The sequence below is a fragment of the Podarcis vaucheri genome, assembly GCF_965113315.1.
Source record: "Podarcis vaucheri genome assembly, chromosome: 9".
NCBI classification, from domain to species: Eukaryota; Metazoa; Chordata; class Lepidosauria; order Squamata; family Lacertidae; genus Podarcis; species Podarcis vaucheri.
In genome coordinates, this window is record NC_138767.1 from 81,169,424 (window position 1) to 81,196,535 (window position 27,112).

Here is a 27,112-nt window from a genome sequence, read left to right on the forward strand (position 1 = left end):
CCCACCTTCTAGAGCTCTGTTTGCTGTGATCTGCTTCCCATCCCCATCTTTTGTCTCCATACTGAATCACTGTTGCTCAATGCGACTTAAGTACAGAATCATTATGACGCTTACAACAATATTCGCAGGCGGACAAATTGGTGTTTGACTATCTTCCAGCAATGCCTATGACTTCCACACGTGGTGGCTGTACCCAAAAGCCTAGTGTGCCAACACTGGGAAGCAGGTTCTCATGACTTGCTGACCTGTGGACCAAAGACCTTCAAGATTTGACAATGAAGGAAGAACTAACTTTTTACAAGGAGAAGCCAGAGAAGTTTGACCAAAACCAGAAAACCAGAGAGGGAGCTAACATATTTGGAATGTTCTGCAGGCAGCTTTCTTCTGCCACACAACTGCTTTACTCGGTCCTGATATCACATTGTTAAACAAAAAATGCCAGAGATAACGACAAGAACTCCACAAATAGCAACTACCGTATTTTTCGCCCTATAGGACGCACTTTTTCCCCTCCAAAAATGAAGGGGAAATCTGGGTGCGTCCTATGGGGCGAATGCAGGCTTTCGCTGAAGCCTGGAGAGCGAGAGGCATCGGTGCGCACCGACCCCTCTCGCTCTCCAGGCTTCAGGAAGCTCTGCGCAACCCTCGGGAGACCTGCTGCGAGGGTTGCGCAGAGCTGCCTGCAGTCCCCGGCTCAGCACAGCTCTGCGCGGCCATCGGGAGCGGGGCGCTAAGTCCCGCCCGCTCGGGATGGCGGCGCAGAGCTGCCTGCCGTGCCGGGACTGCAGGCAGATGTGCGCCGCCATCCCGAGCGGGGCGCTAAGTCCCGCCCCGCTCGGGATGGCGGTGCAGAGCTGCCTGCAGTCCCGGGATCAGCGCACTTCTCCCCATCGCCAGCCCCACAAGCTCGGGGGACAGCGGGGAGGCAGAGCGTGCCTTCCCACTGTTCCCCAACCTGGTTCTTCCAGCCCCGCACCTGGGGGGGAAATAATTTTTTTTCCTTTATTTGCCCCTCAAAAAACTAGGTGCATCCTATGGGCCAGAGCGTCCTATGGGGCGCAAAATACGGTAATTTTCAGGCTCTACCTTCAGCTGGATCTTTTTCTGCAGTTCTTCCATAGCTTCCTGCTGAGCTGCTGTCAGAGCAGCTAGCCTCTCTTCTCGGTCTCTATGCAAATAAGAGGGTGCAGATAAAAACATTTTAAAAGATACAAAGAATTCACCCCATACCTTGTAATATATAGATATAGATCTCAAAGTGATTTACAATCAAGCAGTGTATAAAGCTTATGAAATAAATAAAAAAGAAAGAAAGAAAGAAAGCCACTTCCAAATGGAATAAAATGAACCGTGTCCAATGCAGGAGCAGGTGGGGATGAAAGTGGGGCAAAACACACAACTGGGTTAAAAGCTGGCTGCAGCTTTTATTGACACACTTCTAAATAGTTAGGCAAATAGAAAGCAGCACCCAAGTGCATCAGCAACAGGGCAGCAGGTGGCATTAGGCAAAGGCTGACACAGATCAACACCCTTGGCTTCCACCCTTATGCTTCAGGATTTGTTTGGGGGCCTAAAGGACCCAAGGCGCCAAAAGAAATGCCTCCCTTGAGGTTTAAAAGGATGCCTAACCTGCTTACCCTTTCTATGCAGAGTTCCTGGCCACTGTAAATAACACCAGCTGTGACAATGAATATTCCCGGCTGCAGATTACCAGGTCAACCCTCAAGAGCTCAGAAATGGATCCAATAGCTGAGAAAGACTGTTCCTTTTATTGTTTGAGAATTCAAAGACAAAAACCTACTGGACATCTGAAGCTGATGAAAAACACACACGGAAACTTCTGGTTTCAATAAAAAGTAATATATAAAAAACAACTTTAGAGAAAACAAGGCTGGCAACATTAACCCCTGCTGCGTGGAAATCCCTTGGGGACGGCTGCAGCGCCTTGAGACAGCCAGGTTGTGTATCCAACAGAAGTGACCAGAGGATGGATGACCGCTGGGAGGAGCACAGAGAGAAAAAATGCCCTAGTGCATCTGCAGGAGCACAACCGGATGCCTTCCTCTGCCCCAGCTGAAACAAAACATGTCTCTCCCATATTGGTCTCTACAGCTACAGCAGGCGCTGTAACTCTCCAATGGTTTGACTTCAGCCCCAAAGGCACACACCTCCAGCGTTTCCTGAGACAGACGTATGCCAACAACAACAATTATAGAGCACCTACATTGACCTCACAAACATTTATTAGTGTTGTTGCATGAATTGAATTGATGGGACTAGTATTCTTCAACTTCTTTGACATCTAAAATGTTCAGAAACCTTCCTGATAACCAATTCAATGTATGTTGTAGACAGGGGGAATCCAAGCTGGCAGGTTGACAGACAAGACTCCTTCCACAACAATGCCTTAATTTCCACTATGGATGTGTGAACTCTTCCCTGATATTTCTGCCCCACTGAACAGAGATGAAGATTGTTTAGGACATTTTCTTGCAAAAGCAGATGTGCAAATTTTGCAAGGGCCAGGTTTCCCAAATGATCTGTTCTTATCGCAGCGCATGAATGCATTGTGTCCTGTTTGAAGCCCTGTGTGGCTGGGCTGCGTTAATCACAATCTGGGCTGTGCTTATCACCATTCCTTGTCTAATTGATTTACTTAGGGCTGTCCCCATAGACAGCATCTTAAAAAGCAGAGACATCACCTTGCCAACAAAGGTCCGTATAGTTAAAGCTATGGTTTTCCCAGTAGTGATGTATGGAAGTGAGAGCTGGACCATAAAGAAGGCTGATCACCGAAGAATTGATGCTTTTGAATTCTGGTGCTGGAGGAGACTCTTGAGAGTCCCATGGACTGCAAGAAGATCAAACCTTAAGGAAATCTGTTCTTAAGGAAATCAGCCCTGAGTGCTCACTGGAAGGATAGATCCTGAAGCTGAGGCTCCAAGACTTTGGCCACCTCAGGAGAAGAGAAGACTCGCTGGAAAAGACCCTTATGTTGGGAAAGATGGAAGGCACAAGGAGAAGGGGACGACAGAGGACGAGATGGTGGGACAGTGTTCTCGAAGCTACCAGCATTCACAAAAGCCCCCTAAAGCAGGGGTGGGTGACCCTTGACCCTTGGAAGATTGTCCACTAAATAATTTCAAATGCCCTCTGCAAGCAACTGGTTAAGACCGCTGGCAAGAGCAACCTGTCCCTCCCACAACTGCCTGTCGGGAGAAGAGAGAAAGAAGGGGGATGCTCCACCCCTGAGACCTTCCCCAAGCATTAAGTACTGCAACCTTTGGTTGCAGGTCTAATATTTTAATCAGGAATGAATATTACATAGGCGGAACTTCATTAATGAAGAACAGACACATGAACTAGAACAAAACACCTGCCACTATTTCTTAGATAAATGGGCTCCATAATCTTCTCCTGACAGGTAAAGCATGTTTACAAGCTAGCAAAATAATGGCCATTATTTGTGTGTGAGAGTGATATATAAAACAACCACTTTCTGACTTCCACCTCTCTAGCCAGATTACTCACAGGGCAGTTTCAAATCAAAACTTAATGTTACACTGGATAGTTCAGGAAGAGGCTGTGAAAGAAAACTTCAGTTTCTATGTCAACTAGAACCTCCAAAATACCTTCTGGTACATTACGTTCTCCTCTAAAAAATGGGCCACATTCAGATTCTATAGTAGAGCATGTCCTGACTTTACAGTAGTAATGTTGCAAGTGAAACTCGATTCTAGGTCAGAATGTTAATAGCTAGCCTTGTCAAAGCTGAAGCATATCACTTATTTGGGCAATCTGATACTGATGGCAAAGAACTTCAGGTCAACCTGTGTGAGAGACAGCATCCACATAATGTCAGAAACATGGCTGCTCCACAAATGATGTTTTGCTTAGATGGAGAAAGGGGTAGTCATGGCCACTCTTGGATCTGGCCCCTTCTGCTGCTGGCTTTGCACCTCACCACTGACGGCGTGCTGCCCTGACACGGCCCTGAGGAGATGCAACCTCTTGACAGAAAAAAAGGTTGACCACCTTAACAAAAACCCAAGAGAATCTGTCTTTTACCAAGACCCATAAAAAGTGCTGAGGATAGCAGAGTTTAAGAGAATCAAGGTTGCTACCTGGCCCTTTCACGAGCTGCATCTTCCCGGGCTCTCTCCTTCTCCTGCCGCTGCTGCTCAATCCGAGCTTCCTGCTCTTTTCTTTTCGTTAGCAACTCTTCAACCCGGGCTTGGCGTTCTGCTTCCAAAGCCCTTTTACGTTCCTGGAGAGCAAGCATCTCAGGTTAAAAATCTCAGAACATGAGCACAAGAGCAAGCAGCTTTTAATAGGCCCATTTTCAAAAACTTCTGGATGAGCGCAGGGACAGATAGTTCAGCCCAGGGGGGCAGAAGCAGAAGTGTGGCCCCATTTTTATGAAAGTATCACACCAGTAAAACAAATGAAACTGCTAAAAGCAATTTTATACTGACTCTGTTATTACTGGTTGCATTTGTAAAGTTTAGCAATACCTGGACAGCTTCATCACGTGCTTGTTTCTCCTCCTGCCTTCGCTGACGCTCTTCCTGCAACTCGTTCAGCCTTTGCTCATACTCTTTTAGCTTGGACAAAACATCATGGCGCTTATTCTGGGCTTCTAATGTGTTTATAAATGCTATCTCATTTACCTGCAATTAAAGCAAAGTTTGAATATGAGTGATAAAGAAGTCTTTAAAAATTGGGTAAGAGCAGTATATAAAACATCATAAAGACTCTGGACAATTAACAGCAACCAGAAACCTAAAACCAACTCACTCGTTCCTGTTGAAGGTTGTGGCCCAGGGTGAGAGAGGAAAGTACTGGAAAGAAACCACTGGCTGAGCAGGTTGGCTTCTTAGAACCCGGTCTCAGCTTCCTTGAGGAAGGACTTATGGCAAGAGATGTCTTGCACCTCATAGCAGTTGGCAAAAATGTGTTTGCTAAGAGTCTCGCAAAACTGATCAGGACAGCTTTATACTAAATCCTGAGGGAGACGGAGACAGTATTACAGAGGACAAAGGAACAACTGCTACTGGGAATAATGGCCTCAACTGAGGCACAGGAAACTGATGTGGTGCTCCATAAGCCTGCTAACTGACTGGCAGTGACATCCAAGGGTTTCAGACAGGGGTCTTTCCTAACCTTGCCTGGAAATGACAGAGATTGGACTTGGGACCTTTTGCATGCAAAGCATGTGCTCTACCAGACCCTACAGAGCACTCTGCTCCTTAGCTGCCTAGGATCCTTTACTAATCATCAGCCTGCCCAAAAGAACTACTCTTCTCTCTTGGATCTGGCAGTCATCTTGTTTTATGATAGGCCCCCACAGTAGCCATTTTCTGACTGATGCCCACTGCACTTTCTCAAAACTCCAGATGTGCCCTTTGACCAAAAAGGTTAGACAGACAGCCCTGGTTTTGAGGATATCAGCACCTGAGAAATTCCACCAGGAATTTGATGATCTGCAGTTTACACAACCAGTTCACTTTCTGGACTTTGCAAGGGCCATATTAAAACCAACCAACCAGCCAAGAAAATGGTTAAGCACTACAATATGTGCTGCAAAAAAGGTCACAGTTTCCAAATCTGACTTTAACATTATTAGCAAAAGTTTGATGTTTTCAAATAAACACTTTCCATGTTGCTGACTAATTTATCTAACTCAGAATTTCAGAAGCCTCAACTGATGTGTCGGCAGCCATTTCAGATATTTTAAACTTTGGGAACAGGCCTGGTGCGTGAGCTGGGAAAGCCTCCAACTCTTGGAACAGTCAAAGAGAATAATGGGGTTAGGTGACTCTAATTTGGCAAGCAACAGCAAAAGATTAATTAAATTGCTTACAAGGAGTTCTGATCAGCTCTACAAATATAAGGAAAGCCATCATTTTCCTAATGCCAAGTTATCTGAGTCAGTTTTGAAGTGGGTTTAAGCTGTAAGATATTTATATACAGAAGTTCCTATGTGTGTTAGAATCATAGAGTTGGAATAGACCACAAGGGCCATCGAGTCCAACCCCCTGCCAAGCAGGAAACACCATCAGAGCACTTCTGACATGGTTGTCAAGCCTCTGGTTAAAGACCTCCAAAGTAGGAGACTCCACCACACTCCTTGGCAGCAAATTCCACTGTCGAACAGCTCTTACTGTCAGGAAGTTCTTCCGAATGTTTAGGTGGAATCTTCTTTCTTGTAGTTTGGATCCATTGCTCCGTGTCCGCTTCTCTGGAGCAGCAGAAAACAACCTTTCTCCCTTCTCTATGTGACATCCTTTTATATATTTGAACATGGCTATCATATCACCCCTTAACCTCCTCTTCTCCAGGCTAAACATGCCCAGCTCCCTTAGCCGTCTCTCATAAGGCATCGTTTCCAGGCCTTTGACCATTTTGGTTGCCCTCCTCTGGACACGTTCCAGTTTGTCAGTGTCCTTCTTGAACTGTGGTGCCCAGAACTGGACACAGTACTCCAGGTGAGGTCTGACCAGAGCAGAATACAATGGCACTATTACTTCCCTTGATCTAGATGCTATACTCCTATTGATGCAGCCCAGAATTGCATTGGCTTTTTTAGCTGCCGCGTCACACTGTTGGCTCATGTCAAGTTTGTGGTCAACCAAGACTCCTAGATCCTTTTCACATGTACTGCTCTCAAGCCAGGTGTCACCCATCTTGTATTTGTGCCTCTCATTTTTTTTGCCCAAGTGCAATACTTTACATTTCTCCCTGTTAAAGTTCATCTTGTCTGTTTTGGCCCAGTTCTCTAATCTGTCAAGGTCATTTTGAAGTGTGATCCTGTCCTCTGGGGTGTTAGCCACCCCTCCCAGTTTGGTGTCATCTGCAAATTTGATCAGGATGCCCTTGAGTCCATCATCCAAGTCATTGATAAAGATGTTGAATAAGACCGGGCCCAAGACAGAACCCTGTGGCACCCCACTAGTCACTCTTCTCCAGGATGAAGAGGAAAGGCTAGGGTGTGTTGTCCTTTTTCTGCTATGTGCCCTTTCCTGATAAGTTTCCAATAAGCAAACTTCCTCCTTGTGTTCACCCTGACGTCAGAGAGATACAGCCCCATATAGTGTGCCCTGACACATGAGTTGTGCTCCTCTTGCATGAAGTTTAAATGCTACTGCTGGTGAGCTGTGCTTGCTTGTTAAGCAGCACAATATCCTCTGCTCTGTTGTGGCAACATGGGCACGGTGGTCGTCCTCATAAAGCAAGCTTATTTTAACTGGGTGAGATGCCCCCCCCCCAGTAGGGCTCCCTCCTCCTTGCCACTGTCTCCACTGCTAATTAGAAATTCCTAAACCAAACCTGGATCACTGCACAAAAGTAGGTGCCTCCACCTAAATTCTGCCCAAAGTAGACCCATCAAAATTAATGGGCCTAAATAAGCCATGTCCTTTAATTTCAAGAGGCCTGCTCTGAATACAAGTTGCTAAAAACCAGAGGAGGGGAGAGGGCTGCTCTTGTGCTGGGGTCCTGCTTCCTGGTTTCCCAGAGACCAGATTCTGCGGGGGCAGGATGCTGCAGCGAGGCTCCTCACGGGGTCCCTGCCATGGGAGCAGATTCACCCAGCGCTTTACAAGTTGCACTGGCTCTCGGTGGAGTATCGGGTCAGGTTTAAGGCGCTGGTTTTGACCTTTAAGGCCCTTCGTGGCTTAGGGCCCTCGTACTTACGGGACCGCCTCTCCTGGTCTGCCCCGCAGAGGACCTTAAGGTCCATGAATAATCATAGTTTAGAGGTCCTGGGCCCTAAGGAAATTAGATTATCCTCCACCAGGCCAGGGCCTTCTCATTGATGGCTCCGACCTGGTGGAATGCTCTGTCCCATGAGACCAGGGCCCTGCAGGATTTAACCTCCTTCCGCAGGGCCTGTAAGGCAGAACTATTCCGCCTGGCTTTCAATTTGAACCTGGCCCGATCTTTTGTTCCACTTCCTTCCCTCCCCCTCCCCTTTTTGTGAAGATTGCACGCTCTGGGATCCCACAGCTGCTTCTCCCCTGGTCTCCTCGCTGGCCCAAGTGGGACTAATTTAGCCAGCTAGCCCTGGTGATTATCTAATGTTTATTGGATGGATTTCCCCCCTAAATTGGTTTTTGATTTTATGGTTATACCGCTTTATACCGTATTTTATGCTTTTTTTTTGGAGCATCAATTAAGTGTTTTAAATTTGTTGTTAGCCGCCCTCAGCCTGGTTTCCTGAACCGGGAAGGGCAGGGTATAAATTTAAAAAAATTATTATTATTGTTATAAAATTACTGCAATGAAAACGTTACAGCACCATTGCATCTCTTTTACTGTGTGTGCACGCATATGAGAGACCTTTGTCTACAGGGATACTAAATGAAGAAACAAAAGACAGGTTTTCTGCTTTGTTTACTGAGAGGACCACATTTACAGAATGGATTTTGCAGCTCAGTGAGCAGCCATCAATGGGAATTTAAGAGACAAAAGAGGTGGCAGCAGAAGTCCTTGCTTTCTTCCTCTACTTCCTCTCAACTAGTAATTCTGACCCAATTAATCTTGATCTTCAAGAGCAAAGGGACAACAGATATTGCGCAGCTTAGCATATGCAACACTTTTCACACATCTGTTTAGTTGAGAATTACATTACATTATTTAGTTAATTTGATTAAAGAAGTCACACGGGCTTAATGAAGCAAGGATGAAGGTAAATGCAGTTAGAATTCCATTCTCAACTAAGAGATGGAAACAGCTGTTACGCTAACAGAAGAAGCCAAAGGTCTCACAACGGCACCCGACCTGGCAGTAAGTATCTTCACACAACAGATGAAATGTGTACAAACAGTTTTTCAAATTTTTCTTCTCTTCTCTTCTTTCTTTATGCCTCCATTGCCTCCTAATTTTTATTCAATGCCCCCCCTGCATTGCACCCAAGGCTACTACTGCCCCCCTGGATTGTTGCAGCACCCCCAGGGGGCGGTATTGCCCACTTTGGGAAACATTGGTTTATACAATTACAATGCTTCATAACTGTCCATCTGCCATGACACAGCATCAATTTGCAGTTACTAGCCAAGCAAACCAAGTAACCGTTGGGCTGTATCCAAACATTCTGCTGCTCCAACAGAACTACTCCTTCCATCAGAGGAAGGGAACCTTTGGTATTTAATTGTCCTTGAACTTTCTATGGAAATGCTCAAGATGATTAACAACAAAAATATGCAATAAAACAAGTGGTCAAGTAAGCAACAGACCAATGGATGAGCATCAGCCCACAAGAAACTGAGACAAGGGAGGGGAGGAAGAGTCCTGTTTTATCCCTGTTTTATCTCCATGCTAATTACAATGCCTAAGGCAGGGCTGGGGAATCTGTGACTCTTCTGAGGCTGTTGAACCACACCGCCCAGCCGTCCCAGCCAGCATGGTGGCTGGGATGCTCCAAAAAAAAGCATAAAATACGGCATAAAATTCTGTTGAACCACACCGCCCAGCCGTCCCAGCCAGCATGGCAATTGGTCTGGGTTAAGAGGAGTCGGCATGCAAGAACGTCAGCGGTGTCTCAGATTCCCCAGCCCTGGTTTAAGGGCTCCCACATGGACAGCGGATGTTCTGGAACTGAGAGACAGAAACAGGTTTAAAGAAAACTAAGTCCTCCTCAGAATAGACCCACTGAAATGAATGGACCTAAGTTAGCTATGCCATTAATTTCAATGGGTTTGTCTGAGTGGGACATTGTTGGATACACCATTCAAAAGCTCTGATATCATCTCTTCCACCAGGCCATTCACAATCTTAGGAGAAATATAAATATTGAGCAGAATCCAGAATGAAGTTCTCTCCTGTGCAAGAGCCACTGAAATGAACAGGAGCTCCCCAAAAGCTTCCCAAATTCATGAGGCTCACCTTGGCTTCTTCCTCTTGTGCTTTTTTCACTATTGCTTGCAACTGCACTTCACGCTTAAATTCAGCATGGAGTAATTTTTCCTCCATCATCCTCCGCCTCTGATCTAGCAATTCTTCCTTCCACTTTCGCACATCTTTTTCCTACATAAAGTTGGCAAATAGTAAGTAAAGCAACAGATCCCTTGATATCTTTCATTCTGCAACTTTTGACTACATTAACAACATACACACAATGACTCAGTTCACACATCACAGTAAATCATCGTTAATGGTTTTATTAGAGGTTTTAAAGCAGAGGTGGGTGGCCATCTGTCAGGCATTGCAGGGGAGGGGGCTGGACTAGAGGACCTTTGGGTTCTATGGTTCTATACTGTGAATGGGTCATTCTGGGCTGTTTGTTTCCTATATCCCTGGCTTAGCAGTACATTCAAACTGAGGATTGAAACCATGATTAGTAAGCCAAAAAGAAGCTTAGGCTACAGAATATAATTTACTGAGAAGGAAGAAACCCAGAATCTCAGGTTTGGACATAATGCTAAGTCAGGATCATGGCTTATTTCCTCCCTACATGAGTCAGCAGCAATGAAGTAGACAAGATTTGATTAAGCACAGTAAATCATGATTTATGGTTTACTATAGGTCTATATTGTGTTAAATTCTCAGGATATTTTTATTCCACTTTTCTGCCAACAATTCAATAAATATAACCATTTAAGTGCCATTAGAAATACTGCTTAGAGTAATCTTGGAGCAATGTCAGCCTAACTCAAAACTGAATAGTGAAGATATTGTGAAGTCTTTCAATCAAGGTTAGCATTTATGGCACCAACCATGAGGAATATGGAGTTAAGGAAAGATGTCATAAATCTCATATTTCATGAGTTGGCAATCATTCCAAGTTTAATGCATGTCAACATTTTAAAAGGTCTAACATAATGCAATACACAGCATGACAAAAGCTCTCACTTCACTTAACGTAAGAGAAGCAAATGAACCTTGAAACCTCAGGTAATATTTACCAGCATCAATCCCATGCTAGGGGAAATATTTGCATAAGACAGACAAAGATCAGGAAAATATAATTTTACAGGATGCCATTGCTTAAGTATCTGAGTAATTTATAGTCTAAATGCTTTAAGGAGGGTTGGAAGAACAGAAACAGACATTGAAGATGGAGTTGTTTCTAAAGAATAAAAATGCCTCACTAACAGGTCCATTAAAATACTCCTCTAAATCATATTACAGGGGGTAGAAAACTAGCCTCAGGTTTGTCTATTACCTCCTCTCTTTCTGTTGTGTGCTCCAATTCTCCCCTTCCTAGTTTGCACAAAACATAGTTTGCCTAATTTGGACATGAGGGCAACTCATGGCTAGCACAAACCAGGAAGTTAGGGGGAGAATCAGAGCTCCCAAGAGGGGAAGGAAGCCCGCGGGTTTGGGGTCTACAAAGCAGAGTCTTCTGTACAGTGGTACCTTGGTTCTCAAACGCTGAAAATCTGGAAGTAAGTGTTCCGGTTTTCGAATGTTTTTCGGAAGCGGAAGGAACATCCAATGTGGCTGTCAGCTACCGTTTCCGGGGCACCAGCACCAATCAGAACCTGCACTTTGGTTTTTGAACATTTCAGAAGTCAAATGGACTTCCAGAACGGATTAAGTTTGGTGCTTTTGTTTTTGCTATTTATTTTGCATTTTTGTTTTTGAGGCTTTTTCGGTTAATTTGTTCTTGTGACTGTGTGGAACCCAGTTCAGCTACTGATTGATTGTGTGACTGCAGAAATGGATATAACACCCCCCCCCCATTCAAACAATGACTATCATCAGAGCAGGTAAGATTTTTTTTTAATTTTTATCCTCTACTATACTGTCTTATTTATTTTATGGTACATAGTTTATTGCTTTCATTTTATGGATCAGTAATCTCGTTAGATAGTAAAATTCATGTTAAATTGCTGTTTTAGGAGTTGTCTTCAAAAGTCTGGAACGGATTAATCCATTTTGCATTACTTTCCATGGGAAAGTGTGCCTTGGTTTTGGAATGCTTTGGTTTTGGACTTCTGGAATGGATTAAGTCTGAGAACCAAGGCACCACTGTCCTACTGAAATATTCAGTATGCTTCTGAATACCAATTACTGGGAATCACAAGGAGGGAGGGGCTGTTACCCTCCGGTTCTGCCTAGCTTCTCACAGACATCTGGATGCCGCTGTGAGAACAGAATGCTGGACTATTTAAGGCATTGGTCTGATTCAGCAAGGCAAGAGCCCTAGGAGGACAAACGGGATTCCGCCCACTGTATTCAGAACACCTTCAAGCTGAAAGGACTGGAACAATACACTGAACTCCTATTCAGAGACACACCCACCTTAGTACATTGCACATGAACAGACCATAATCACATCCACATAGAAGGGAAGTCCATGATTCCCATCCTCATCACACACTGTTCCCTGAGGGTCCCCTGCAACTCAGGAAAATCTTTTCAGGGAATATATGGGGTTAAAGTGAGAAAGGGCTTCTGAAATCCCCAGCTGCCGTGTCAACCACTACACATGGACCTTTGAAATCCAACCAGCATATTTTTGGAGAATGCTCTTCTGAATGTGCATTGACCAGTTGTTCCCAAAGGCATGAGTGTGGCCCAAAGATCTAACAAACGGTATGATTATGAGTCACAATGGAGCATGAAAAGCTAAACTACATCAAACTTACCCGTTCCATTAATTTCTGAAGCTTTAGCGTTTTCTCCTCACGCAGTTTCTCTCTCAGCTGTTGAGCTTTCATCTGCTTTTCTTCATGTTTCTTTTTAGATTCTGCTATTGTCCTTTTGAAATAAATATTTGAAAAGGCTAATGGGACAATGAATCAAAACAAAGGTATGTGGGGAAACCTGAAACTTTTGTTACCGGGCAACAATTGAAGAAATCCATCAATTTAGCAAGGATTATCATTGAAACAAACCTCAAAACTTTCTATACACCATGGAAGCACATGGAAGGGCTTTCTTTGACCCTCGAAAATATATTGGGGGGACGGACAGAAAAGCCTTGCTGCATGTGTCCCATGCAGGCCCTTTGGGATCACAACTGAAGTGATTTACCACATGGTCAAGCAACAGCAGGGCTGATGTTCAGGGTGGGAATGTGCAGTGGCAAAAAACCCTCTGGAAATTACCGTATTTTTCCGTGTATAAGACTAGGTTTTTTTCCTTAAAAATAATGTCAAAATTTAGGAGGCGTCTTATAAACGGGGCCATCTCCCCCCCATTTTCTTAAACATGAGTACCCCAAAATAGGGTGGCGTTTTATACATAGGGGCGTCTTAAGGATGGAAAAATACGGTAATCAAGATTCAACTCTCAAATATGTTAAGCTCTAAGGTACCATTGGACCTTAAGTTCCTGGCAGGCTCGGGTCCATGGGGTCCATGGGGTCACGAAGAGTCGGACACGACTAACCGACTAAACAACAACAACAACCATTGGACCTAGTATTCTTTCTGTTCAACTATACATATGATTTAGATGGGCTTTTTTCCCCAGCCAGAACTCACTGAAACTCAGTTCTGGCCTCTCTCAGATGGGCACCATTGCCATTCTAAGAGAACAAGGGAGGTGTTTGTGTTCAGTTCCGGCACCTCTTTTTCTAGGAAAATAGCACCATGGTTTAGTGAGAATGGACCGTAAGGAACGGCTATCACATACGGGGTCTGAAGCAATTAGTGAAGAGATAACATGGGAGTTTGCCTCAATGGCCAAGTTAGCTCATTATGTTGGGAGTTAAAAAGAAATGATAAAGACAAGATAAATTTGGTGGGCTTCTCTGGTGGTGGCAGAAGCACTCTGAGCAGCTCCTCTGCCTGAGACCCAGAAGAAACACTGCCAGTCAGAATAGGGAAGGCTGGGTTAGATGGACAAATAAATAGTATGACTTCGTAAAAGGCAGCTTCCTATGCTCTAATAATTAATATATACAGTGGTACCTCAGGTTAAGAACTTAATTAGTTCTGGAGGTCTGTTCTTAACCTAAAGCACCACTTTAGCTAATGGGGCCTCCCGCTGCTGCCACGCCGTGATTTCTGTTCTCATCCTGAAGCAAAGTTCTTAACCCAAGGTACTATTTCTGGGTTAGCTGAGTCTGTAACCTGAAGCGTCTGTAACCTGAGGTACCACTGTACCGGTAATTCAACTATGGAATTTGATCCTGTTGAGCTTATTTTATACCAAAAGTTTAAAAACATTAAAGACCTCTTGCGAGATGGTGAGGAGAGTTTCTCATGCATGTGTATTCCGTGGCCGGGTGGACGAGCTGGTTCTTCTTCTACAATGTCGCCCCAAGTGTTATTTTGACGCCATGATTCACGAGCTGCACAAAAGCAGGATCCCTTTTTAAAGTAAAAGCTAGCATATGGGAAGCAAAATATCCTCAATATTGACTCTGGTACATGATCCTACTCCCAATTGGCCATGCCACTCTCAACGAGCACATTCGGAAATTGTTGACTGTTGTAGCATTTGTGCCGTAACATTGGTGACTTTGGTTTTGTTCACACATCACAGTAAATCGCAGTTAATGGTGTACCATGAATCAAATGACCTTGGATGCGCTGCTCCCCTCTGATGCACAGGAGAAACAAATCATGATCCCTGGCTTATGTCTGAACCAAGGTTTGAGGTTTGTATCACTCAAACAAACCATGTTCTGTAAGCTAAAAACAAATCTTGGCTACAGACTGTAGTTTGTCTGGAGTGAAAAAAACCAAAACCCTTGATTTGGACATAATGCTAAGCCAGGGCTTGTGGTTTGTTTCTCTTGGATGCTAGTGGGAAGCTGCGAGTGATATGTTTGTGGCAAACCATGGTTTAATGTGATGTTCAAACTTGGCCTTTGTTATCAAAAATACAATCGAGTTTTAAAAACAAATCAAAGGAATAGTGCATGTACAGAGTTTGTTCCATTCTAGAATGTAATCAGAATGGAAATGACCAAAGAGAGAATTCTGGAACAATAATATAGTGAAAATGGTCCCTTTTATTATTCTGTAGGGTTGTTTTATTTAAATTAAACAATTGCATTAATATCAAAACCACTTGCCTGATAATATTTGAACGGTACACCAAACTTTGGTGATGGTTATCACTCTCACAAATTTATTGTGATTAAAAAGCAAGGGGAATAAAGGGGCGGGTGACAGAATGAAAGCCTTAAGACATGCACTCTGATATTGTTAATTCACATTTCTGGACAAGGAAGTTTACCTTCATAGTCTGCCAGGACATCATTCCAGTCCATGGAAATTCCACAGAAAGATGTGCTTCCACTGCCCATGCCAGCCTAAAATTCCATAGTGCAAAACAGAAAACAGAAACCAAACTTTCTATTTGGAAAAGAAACCTTTCTTACACTCACCATTCCATGCAAACTATATATAAATGCAAAAATAAATCAAATGTTCAAGAACATCTTTCTTCCAGTCTCCTTTAAAATAGCAGACCAACACAAAAGGCAGCTGTTGCCGCTATTATGGCCCACTTCAGACATAATAGGAAACCAATGTTTTTCCTGTGAGAAAAAACAGATTGGGCCTTACACATTCTTCCTGCCCTCCTTTCACACCTGTAAGGTATAGCTTTCCATTTTAACCTAACCTCAGTTCTTTTAGGACCAAACTTGGAAACTGAAGGTTTTTAAAACTATGGTTTGAGAACAAGGCAGGATCTGAAAGTATGATTTGATCCTGGCTTGTTCTCATTAACCATAGCTTAAAGCAAGAGTGGCTAACTCGTGGCCCTCCAGATGTTGCCGGATGCCAACTCTCATCAACCCCAGCAGGCACAGCGCATGTCAGGGATGATGGGAGCAGAAGTTCAGCACCTCCAGAAGTCTAGAGATTATTTATCATTCACTGCATTTTTGAACACCTTTTCTATTATATGTTGTATTTTATTTTTGTTTTTAAGTTGTAATCATTCATCTTGTTTTTATTATTGCTTGTAAGCCACTCTGAGCCCGGCCTTGGCTGGGGAGGGCGGGGTATAAATAAAATATTATTATTATTATTATTATTATTATTATTATTATTATTATTATGGCACCTAAGGCATTTACAATTTAAAATATAAACACACACAGATGATACAACATCTTCTCAGGCCAACAGCAGTAGCTGACGGCATTAGCTTTTTGGATTGGGCATCCTGGCTTCAGAAGACAACTGCAGTACAGTACTCAGGCAGGTCTCTATGGGAAGTGGCGTTCCTGAGTCATATAGGGCTTTTAAGGTCAAGAAAGGCTCTTTCTTTAAAACATGTATTTTTACAATGTCCTATACTTACTAAGTTTTGGGGTAAAGCAATGGATTATATAAAATGTCACTGTATGGAAAAAGCTAAAAATTTCAGAGGATTATATTCTGACAACTGGACAATGGAAATGGATTCTCCGTGCCCTTACCATGGCCAAAAGACTGATATTGTTGCATTTACACTGGAAAGATAAATACAGTGGTGCCCCGCAAGACGAAATTAATTCGTTCCGCAATTTTTGCCGTCTAACGAATTTTTCTTCTTGCGAAGCACGGTTTAAACGGCCTAACAAAGTCGCAAGACGTTTTCGTCTTGCGAAGCAAGCGCATAGGGGAATTCGTCTTGCGAGGCAAATCGCGAATGAAAAAACCTTTCGTCTAGCGAGTTTTTTGTCTTGCGAGGCATTCGTCTTGCGGGGCACCACTGTATAGGGATCCATTTATTCAATGGAGTGAAGATCTGTTTACACTTGCCACCTATGAGCGGATGGCTTATAAACTTGACTTTGCATGGACAAGTATAATGAAAATTGGATCTCAGTGATAAAAACTGTGATAAAAACCTCAGTGATAAAAACTCAGTAGCTTAAAAATTGAAATTGTTAATTGTTAACAATTGCTATAGTGATATTATGTATATTTCTTTTTTCTTTTTTCTTTTTTCCTTTTCTTGACTTCAAAAAACAAGTACCTTATATGCAAATGTGATAACAACAACAACAACAACAACAACGATGATGAGGAACAGAGCCTTCAACTGAGCCTGGAAACTAATTCCAGTCATGCTAGAACCTGTGTTGCTTTTTTTTGCCTCCCTGCCACATCAGACAGTTACTTTGCTACAGTGAAAACTATACAAATATGTAAAACTATTGTCAAATTCTAGCCTGTTTTGGGAATATTAACCTGATCCACTATAAATTATTTCAACACATGCAGAAAACTCACGGAAAAGTCACTGTCATTGTCTGTTTCAATGTTTATGTAATTGTTCTCCTCGGCTTCAATTTCTCTGGTTAACTGTTCTTCTTCCGCAATGGCACTTGCAATAGCCTCTTCGTTGGCCTTTTCCAGGCGATCTGCTAACTCCTCTTTTTTAGCAAGAACTTCAGCCATGGACTAAAGATGCAAAACCAAAATCAGAGTTCAGCTGGAAGCCTGAAAATACTTTACTGCTATGTAAATGGTTCTCCCATTCCAAGTGTCAACCTGATGGTATTTGACCCCCATCATTCATATATCCAACTATCTGACTTTCCATTCCTCCATTTCCCTCAGAGGTGGTACAGTGGTACCTTGGGTTACATACGCTTCAGGTTACAGACTCCGCTAACCCAGAAATAGTACCTCGGGTTAAGAACTTTACTTCAGGGTGAGAACAGAAATCGCATGGCAGCGGGAGGCCCCATTAGCTAAAGTGGTACCTCAAGTTAAGAACAGTTTCAGGTTAAGAACGGACCTCCGGAACGAATTAAGTACGTAACCCGAGGTACCACTGTATATAACTGGAGTAGGTAGGTACCACTGTATATAACTGGAGTAGGTAAGGTAAAGGACCCCTGAATGGTTAAGTTCAGTCAAATTTGACTATGGGCTGGGGCGCTCACCTCTGCTTTCAGGCCGAGGGAGCCAGCGTTTGTCCACAGCAGCTGTTCCAGGTCATGTGGCCAGCAGGACTAAACCGCTTCTGGCGCACATAATACCATGCCGAGCGCCAGAGCGCAGGGAAACACCATTTACCTTCCCACCTATTTATCTACTCGCGCTGGTATGCTTTCGAACTGCTAGGAGTAAGTAACTCGAGTAAGTAACTGCTTTCCTACATTTATACGTAGGCAGCATTTGTATTTGGCACCCCTTCTGGTCCTTAAAAACAAAGAGATAAGATTCACCACTGGACCTGCTAAAAACCAGCCAAACAGCTCTTCCTCTAGTTTCACTCCCAGGCCCTATCAGAAGTGCCACAAACGTTGCCGTTAGGAGCTTGCAGATGCACTGATGGCTCTGCTACCATCTTGGAGACGCTAGGGGATTGAACCTGTGACCTCCCAGGCATCTCCTTTATCACTGCATTATATCCCCTCATACTTGACTAATACAGCTGTGTTAAAGAAGGGGAAGGTGGTAACTATTTACTACATGCCATTAAGTTTGGGGACTTGTTTTTAGAACAGATCCTCTTGCCCATCTGCAAGCGCTCACATTTGAAATATCTGCAGGGTCCATTTCTCTTTCAATCTTATTTTTTTCTGTTTGACTCCCTCCATCGCTCCTGGAATCAGTAGAGATTATTTCTTCCACCTGAAGACTTTTTGAAGCATGTTCAGCCTCTAAGAGAACCACAGGCACTTCAGAAGATGGAAGTAGAGAACTACCTGGCAAACTGTTGCTCTTCTCAGAGATCTTGATGTCCTCAAGGACACGGGCTGTGAACTAATATGCAAGATAGACAGAAATCGATACTGAGCTTCCAAACACAACTGCACCCATACATTTGACCAAGAGCAAATTCTGCTTAAGGGATTTTGTCATTTCTACTCTGCGTAAGAGTTCACTGCTTAGCATAGCTTGAAATACTTTACACACTTGTAATAATTAAAATAAAGGTTTTTTGTTTTTTTACAAATACAGTCATACCTCATGTTGCGAACGCTGCGGGTTACGTCTTTTCAGGTTGCGTCCTGCGGCGACCCAGAAGTACCGGAAAGGGTTACTTCTGGTTTCGCCGCTCACGCATGCACAGACGCGCAAAACGTCACACGCATGCGCAGAAGGGGCGAATCATGACCCGCACGTGCACAGACATGGGTTGCGTTCCGTTCAGGTTGTGAATGGGGCTCCAGAACAGATCCTGTTCGCAACCAGAGGTACCACTGTGCTGAATTTTCTAAAAGCTGTTGGGGATGGTGATCTTTCAAGGAACATTATGTCAGGGAAGAGTTAGAGTTAGAAGTTTCCAGTTTCCTAGAGGGAGAAAGTTTTCCCCAAGGGGGGAGGAGAGCAGTGAATCTAATAGAAGAGAGCAAGAGGAACAAGAGGGAGGGACCGGCTGTTCCCAGGAAAGGCAAGGGTTCAGTTCAGAAGCAGAACTCAGAAGGTATCTGAAATAAGTGACTCTGAGGAATAATAGTTAAAGATAAGAACCGTTTATAAGATTGTTTCTTAATGCGCAATAAAAAGTTATAAAAGAACAAGAAGCGTTTGGTGGTGATCTGAAGAGGACAACGACCAGTCCTAGCACATTAGTTTATTAATCTCCAGCATTAATTTTCTTTTTATAGCAAGTACCTAATGCTTAATAATTTTACTTGCAACAGTTAGCTCCCAACATTCTTTTGAAAACAGTTCCCCTGAACTGCATGTACCTGAGTCCTTTCAGCAAGGGGGTGCTCAGACAGACAGCAAGAATCTATGGGGGCAGGCTCTACAGTTTTAGATGGACTCTCTTCATTTAGCAAGGCCTTCTGCTTATTCTCTGGTGGTTGAAGAGCAACATTTTCTTTGTCGCTGTCATCCTTGAAGCGTGATAACTCTGCACATGAAGCTGGTTTTGTGGCCAAAGCAGAAGACTTGGATCTCACAGGTCTTCCACGATGGACTGTTTCCCATCCTTCAGCGTCCCTCTGCTCTACATGGCACCATTAAAAAGCAAAGCAAGAAATCAAAAGCAAGATTGAGTACAAATATCTGAGCACACAGAAATCAGGAGTGAGGGACGAGCAGGTTAGTCTGTGTCATGGAATCACAGAATTTTAGGGACCCCCAAGGTCATCTAGCCCAACCCCTGCAATGCAGGAATCTTAACTAAAGCATCCAGGACAGATGGCCATCCAAACTCTGCTTAAAAACCACCAAGGAAGGAGAGTCCACAATCTCCTGAGTCTTTATGCCTAAATCAATTCTGTTCCACTTCCTCATAATTCCAAAAAAATTAAAATAAAAACTGCAGAAAAGCCGATATTTCGATTTTTCTAAAACACATATACTTATAATATATCTTATCTTATAATATGCATTTTGGTATTTTTGAGCTGAAAACTGCATTGCAAAATCCAAAGAATAGCTATGGCTAATTAAATAGTCCTGTGGCCTTTTACTGTTACTGTCATGGTTTGTTACTGTGCTGTGCTTTCTTGTGTTTTTATATTATAAACCACCCTGTAATCCTCAGATGAAGGGAAGTATAGAATATTTATAGTATATAAATAAAACAAAAATATGTTCCAATCTGTGCATTAGTCCGGGGGGTGGGGGGTGGCATTGATTAGGTCCACTCATATTGAAATTCACAAAGAACTAATTCCTCAAATATTCCTGTCAGGAGGACGTTTTCTGGCAAAGGGATGTGCATATCAAATACCTTAACTAGTTGACTTTCCTGCTCTGATTCTGCAAATGGAGCCACAGAGCACTTACATTTGCACAGGCACTATGAATTTTAAAAAGCAACGGAGAGAGGCCTGTGGCATCTTAAAGACTAAGAGAACTTTTACAGGCTAAGTTTGCATGGATCAGAGCCAACTGTGTCCGATATGTAAGAAGGGCCTCAGAGGAGGCCCTGAGCTCAGTCCCCAGCACCAGGCAGCAGAGACGCTGGAGATCTGCTTCCAGAGTGGTGCATTCCAGCTGCTGCTGAACGAAAACTCCCATCACACCTGACCCTTGGCCATTCTGGCTGGAGCTGATAGGAGTCCAGCAGCACGTGGGGGGCACCACGTTGGCCACCCTGAGGTAGACAGGCTTGGGCTGGATTTGGCCCATGGTCTAACTTAATAGGAGGCAACGTGTGATTCTGAGCACTGCACATTAAAGGGGGGAAATGATTTAGCAATTCTAAATGCACCAACAGAAACTGGCTTAAATTAAATTTAAAAGAAAACAATACTGGAGTGTAAAGTAACATGGGTTTTACTCTACTCAGATTACAAACAAATCTTTATCTCCAGGGGAATTTTACTCTTTAGGACGAGCATGGTTTGTGTGACCTGGGGTGGAGGGGACTTTAAAGACTATAAAGCACTATTTGAAAAGAAATGCTGTTTAAAAACTGGAACTCATCCATTAGGCAAGGATACTGCCAACACAAACATTATAAAAGTTATAAAATATAAAAACAATAGTTATAAAATATAAAAGTTATAAAATATAAAAACAATAAAAGAAAAATGGTCACAGGAGGCAAATTCGAATCAAAATTTAGTACCTAAAGAAAGCAAGATGTTAATTATGAATATTTGTTAATGCTACTTTTATATCTAAAAGGTTTTAAAGAAGCATTTCAATAAGAAATGAGAAGGATCTATAAAGAATAGCTATTCAGGCAGAATAACAAATCACCCACAGGAAACTGATAAAAAGATTGTCATCCCGATTTGCAACCAAAGGCTATTATAACATATAGAGTTTGAGTTATATAATCATTACTGTACGCTAAGTTTTCTCAAGGCTCCTCATGACCACAAAAAGATGCAATGTCAAGTCAAAAAGCACTGAGAAGAAATATTATCTGTAGCAAGCTGCTCAAACATGGGGGCAGATGGGAAGGGGCAAAGTGGAAAAGATTCGCCTTAAGGAAGAATTAAGAGACGCAGCCTTTAGTGACAACCCCAAGCCCTGACTTCCCACCCTCTTTTTAACCAAATCATGTCCAGGGTAGCCTTCTAAAAACAGAGGCTACGGGAAAGATGGAACCAGGGCCCCTCTGGACTCCATCCTGATGAAGATGGAGCTGTGTCATGGTCCAGGCTCCGCTTCAGAGAGAGGGACGGAACACCAAGAAGACAGAGAGGGGTAGGCTGTTGAACCACCACGAGGCACAGTCCGTAAAGCGGCAGAGATAGAGGAGACACAAGGGACAGTGAGGCAGAAGGTCTACTTCCCTCCTCCAATTCCACCCCAGAGGGCCTCCCTCCACTGCCAAGCCAAGCACAGTTGTCACTGGAGCAAACAATCACACCCCCTCAAGGAAGGCATCAAAGATCCATCTTGATCCAGGGCTACGTACACTTACATGATTGTACTTCAAGTAAAGCCAATGGCCCATCTAGTCTGGCATCCTCTTATCACAGTGGCTAAACAGATGGATGAGAGAAACCAGCATGCCTGGAACATAGCTATCATTTCGAGTTTACAATGCAGTTCTCAGATTAAAAAAACAACCCAGTGCCCTCCAGGCATTGTTGGATTGCAACACCCATCATCTGCAGTTAGCATGGTCAATGGTCAGGGCTGATGGGAACTGCAGTTTACAACATTTGGAGGGCAGCATAAATAGGAAATGTGCCTTTTAAAAATGGTGCTTTACATTACATGACTTAACAGGGTGTGCAGTTGGTGCCCTTAATACCAGGCACACACTTTGAGGTTGGATGGGAGTGTCCATACTAAGACCACAAACTGAAACTAGAAAGGAGAAGGTTTTCGTTTTAGTTAAGTGTGGGGCACTTTATGGGCAAGCCCACACTGAGTATCACAATCTGGATTGTGTTACATGCCCAGTTTTGTCAATGAATAATTCATTGGGGTATTCTGACAATTCTCTAGTCACATCTGAGCTTCCCACTCTCGGCTTCTTCTTGTATTACACTGAAGTGACAAACCATCTGTTATTGTAAGCCCCCACCACCCCACCTCCCAAAGCCACTTAGGCGTTATGCCTCCAACATCACTGCATCTGGGAGAACTGTCCTGCAACCCTATTAACCAGACTAGTGAGAAAAGGGCCCCTTTGCCCTGGTAAGCTGTCGGTTCCTGATATTAAAACATCTCTTTCCAAGAGATCTGTCACACTGAATGTTGTCCTCTACCATTAGTTAGCTCACACTCATTGAAATATTTTGCTAGAACAAAGACAGCCAGCATGGTGCTCACCAGATATTGCGGACTCACTCTCCTCCACAGCCCTGACTACTGAGGACAGGTGGAGTTTAACACCTGGAGGACACAAAATTGGCCGCCCTGATCTAAAGGACCTGTTTCAGGGCTACAAAGAATCACAACCTTACCAGCAGCCAGCAAATGTCACTGGTAATTGCCAAAGGGAAACAGACTCATTTCCTGCACTTCAGTCCACTCTAATAGGAGTTGGAGGTAGAACAAACAGCTCTCAACCAACCTGACCACCTAGGGCAAGCGCTCTCTCACCACCTTGGTAGAGTTCTTTGAGTGTCAACAAGCATCAGACAGAGGTTTCCTTGGACTTTCAAAAGTCTTTCTACAAAGATTCGCAAGTAAGCTTAGGAGTCAAGGAATAGAGAGGAATAAGAGGACAAGTCCTATTATGGATCGGGAACAGGTCCACACAAGGACAGGACCCCTAATTCAATAAGGGTTAAATACACAGGTTCTCAAAATGAGTTGGTTCCAAACAGTCTATATCTCAGTGAATTCTATATTGCTCCTAAATCCTAAACTGCTGCCTTCTGTTCATGTGAGGGTTTTCTGAGGTCCAGTGTGACTCCTGCGCCCTGCTTCCTGATTAATGAAGTCCCTCCTCAGAGAGGAGTGTGAGCTAAGGAACGAGCTGCCTGGATGCATGTGCAAACACTACCCCATGGCTTCTGATCCCAGCTAATAGGTTGTGATGTTCAAATCTCAAAACCCATGTTCTACTTTGTTGTTATTATTTATTGTTTGTAAGCTGCTTTGTGATTCATTTGAATGAAAAGCGGCATACAAATATAATGAATAAATCACTCAATCAATATTTGGTTCACTGTTGTTAAAATTTAAGTAGTACTTTTAAGATTACTTAAATGAATGACTTTTTTAAATGAATGGTGCTAGGTTTTTATTTTTTATCCAATAGCACCCAGAGAACCACGTTTTCCACCCTGTATGTAGAGTGTTCATATTAATATCAACAGAATTACTACTGAGTAGATATTGAATTATTAGATCACTAATAGAACACAAATAAGGAATTAACCTGTTATGGAACTCCAGGCTCTCAGTACAAAATCCAGAGAAACTTTTAAAGCAAGAGAAACTACAGCTAGATAGGATTCCACCTGTACTCAAACAACATGTTATCCATTATCTCTTTTAAACTTGTGTCTCTACAGGCACATGGTCTACCTATCGGCTTTTTCTTGAAAATATTAGCCAAACGCTGCTCTTGTGGGGTCACTTGTCTAAACTTGTGAAACTCAACACTTTTTGGGTTGTTTTTTTAATAGTGGTCCCTGATGCCCATGATGATGTATAAAGAGTCTATGAGAATTTTAAAACAAAGGGGGAACAAATCCAGTACTTTTTAATTACGTAAGAAAAAAAACCTTAATACTCTTCTAATTCTTTACATTTAGGTTAGTAGTCAGCAATGAAAAGAGCAAGGAAGCTTGTGGCACCTTAAAAACGAACAGATTTATTGTGGCACAAAATTGCACGCACCAGCGTTCAGGCCACAATAAATCTGTGAGTCTTTTAAGACGCTTACAGCAAAAACAAACTAGCAAGCCTACCCCTCTGAAATAGTCAGATGGATTACTAAGATATATCTTTTTAACTTGTCCAAACAAAAGAAATGCTTAGTTTTTAATGGATAAACATAAACAGTAACTCTTGGCACAAACACTGAGAAATGCAGCTCCAACTGTTGCTTCTTACAGGGCCAGCCTTGTATTTTCTTGTACCTGTCCCTGATAAATCACTATTTCCATTTTTGTATTTGGACAGTGTCTAGTTTATGTATGATCTTTGTCTACACTGCCCAATTAACCCAAAACAAAATTGATAAATACAAACTAAACTAATAATAAAAATCATCAATACTAAACCAGTCTTCACCAATCTATGATTTCATGTTGGGGCTAATGAGAGCTGAAGTGCAAAACACCTGGAAGGCATCAGGGTGGGGGAAGGCTGGACTTAAATAACACACAAACTGCCTAAAGCCATTATGGAGCAGCATAAAATCAATATGAAAATAGCACTTAACAGCACTTGTTAGCATGAGTTTCTAAAGCTGTCATTTCTCCAAGTTTGTCAGCTTCCATAGTATCTCTAGAATAGGGGTTCCCAAAATGTGGTGCAAGGACTGTCTGTGGCATGCTCAAATTAAATATTCATAGTTTTTTAATTGTAATTTTAATGCTTCTTTAATGTATTACTATTTGAATTCTATGAAATATATATATTTTCTCATTTATATATATTACAACAATTATTCAACCACAATTTTAACATTTCCAACTTCAAAATGCTAATACAATGAAAGAAATAAAAGCAGCAATAAAAATACAATTAAGAATCATAGAGAATCTAGCACAGTGCATTGCAATTGCTATGTCTGGCAGGAAAATCATTAAATGGTCCACCAGGACTATCTGCAACTATCAAGTGGTTCATGAGAAAGTTTGGAGACCACTGCTCTAGAAGTTAAATACCTAAGAAGTCACATCTTGCTATGGATGCACCTCTGCCTCAAGTGCACATGCATATAAATGTATGCACATGACCATAAGGTACATTACTAATCAGGTCACTTATAGACACTTGCCATTTCTCCGTGAAGTTTTCTGCACTGGTGTTGGTATGCATTTTTGTGCTGTTGCCATCTCTGAACTGGTAACCGTTGCTATATGGTTTGCTTTCACTTTGTCTGCCCAACTTACACCCACTGGAGCCAGACGATTAGAAGTCACTGTTGCAGATGGTGTCCTAAGCAAAGAAAAAAGTCACACATCCAGCATTTTCATTAAGGACAGATTGATACCTTCCATGTATTCTTCGTCTCTCACTTTTTCAGTTCCTCATGGTTTCTATTGGCTCAACTTAATCATTAATTATCCAAAGCACAAAAATCAACCGTGATTGCACTACTCAACACCACTAATTTAAAACCTGAACATATAAAGATGCAGTCACATGACTATTTTACCCAAATAGGTTGATTTTATCAAAGTGGGATCCACATAGAACCATATAGAATACGTTTGTGGGAAATGGTCTAGAAACATGGCAAAACAAAATGTTGAGCTTTGACAAAAGTATGTATGCTAACTTTCACTCGTGTTGCCTCTTTCCATGAACTACTTTTCCATCTAGTTCTCCACAGCAAAATGACAGCAAAGAGAGGCAAACTTCCTCTATTTCTTACACTGGAGCAAATTTCACATTTGGAACTTGCATCCCCAAAGGCTCTAGCATGAGTTTAGGTGTGCATGAAGACTGTGATATTTATTTTTAATTTTAATCATTTCCTCTCATAGCAAACACAAATGGTGAATGCTGAGAGAATGCTCAGAGGAACTGTAAGGTTTGCGGAGCAACAACAACAACAATCATTCCCTAATGGAGGGGGCGGGAGAGACACAAACAGCCCAACAATGATTGGAACATAGTAGTTAAGCAGGAAGAGAAAAATAGAAAACTGATGCAAGTTAAGTTTAGTAATAAAAGCTACAGTGAGAAATCTATGCCAATGAACAGATCTTTTCAAAACATCTCTGTTTTCACTCTTGAAATAGGAAAGTGTTTCAGTTTCCATACCCAAAGTTCAGACTTCTTCGAGCGTTTGATGTTACACTTATTCTGTCAGTTGACGGGCTTGGAATCACATGGCGTCCTGGAGACATCTTCTTTACTTCCCATGCCAGTGAAGTAGGCCTGCAAGTTCAACGTGGAATACTAAGTAAAAACTAGGCACTGCTTTTCCTACTTGTTTGCAGTTAAAGCCACAATGTTGGATGCTGTAAAAGTGCAGACTGCATCTCGTGGTCTCCATGGAAGTGCTCTCAGGCACCCTCCTTGGTGCATGAGTTTATCCCTGATAATTGCCACATGTGGAGAGTTCAGGGGTGGGCTAGATGAGCCTCGTGGTCCCTTTCTATTCTATGACTCGGTCTGTCTAATCCACACTCTTGCTTAGAGCAGTGAAAGCCAGGTGCTTGTGGATGAGTGTGGTGAGTGTGGGGGAAGGCCGCTCC

General features: G+C 42.7%; 1 protein-coding gene across 1 annotated transcript in view; it reads right to left on the bottom strand.

The window, feature by feature from the left end:
- SCAPER (S-phase cyclin A associated protein in the ER) overlaps window positions 1-27,112 on the bottom strand; it is a 216,064-nt gene that overhangs the window by 152,778 nt on the left and 36,174 nt on the right. The window contains exons 7-18 of the mRNA XM_082238421.1: window positions 26,676-26,792; window positions 25,684-25,844; window positions 19,550-19,812; window positions 18,387-18,617; window positions 17,133-17,303; window positions 15,139-15,214; window positions 14,128-14,245; window positions 12,594-12,705; window positions 9,886-10,026; window positions 4,515-4,670; window positions 4,125-4,267; window positions 1,087-1,168 (exon numbers count right to left, since the gene is read on the bottom strand). Of these exons, the coding sequence (XP_082094547.1) occupies window positions 1,087-1,168; window positions 4,125-4,267; window positions 4,515-4,670; window positions 9,886-10,026; window positions 12,594-12,705; window positions 14,128-14,245; window positions 15,139-15,214; window positions 17,133-17,303; window positions 18,387-18,617; window positions 19,550-19,812; window positions 25,684-25,844; window positions 26,676-26,792 (1,771 nt within the window). The remainder of the gene's footprint in view (window positions 1-1,086; window positions 1,169-4,124; window positions 4,268-4,514; window positions 4,671-9,885; window positions 10,027-12,593; window positions 12,706-14,127; window positions 14,246-15,138; window positions 15,215-17,132; window positions 17,304-18,386; window positions 18,618-19,549; window positions 19,813-25,683; window positions 25,845-26,675; window positions 26,793-27,112) is intronic.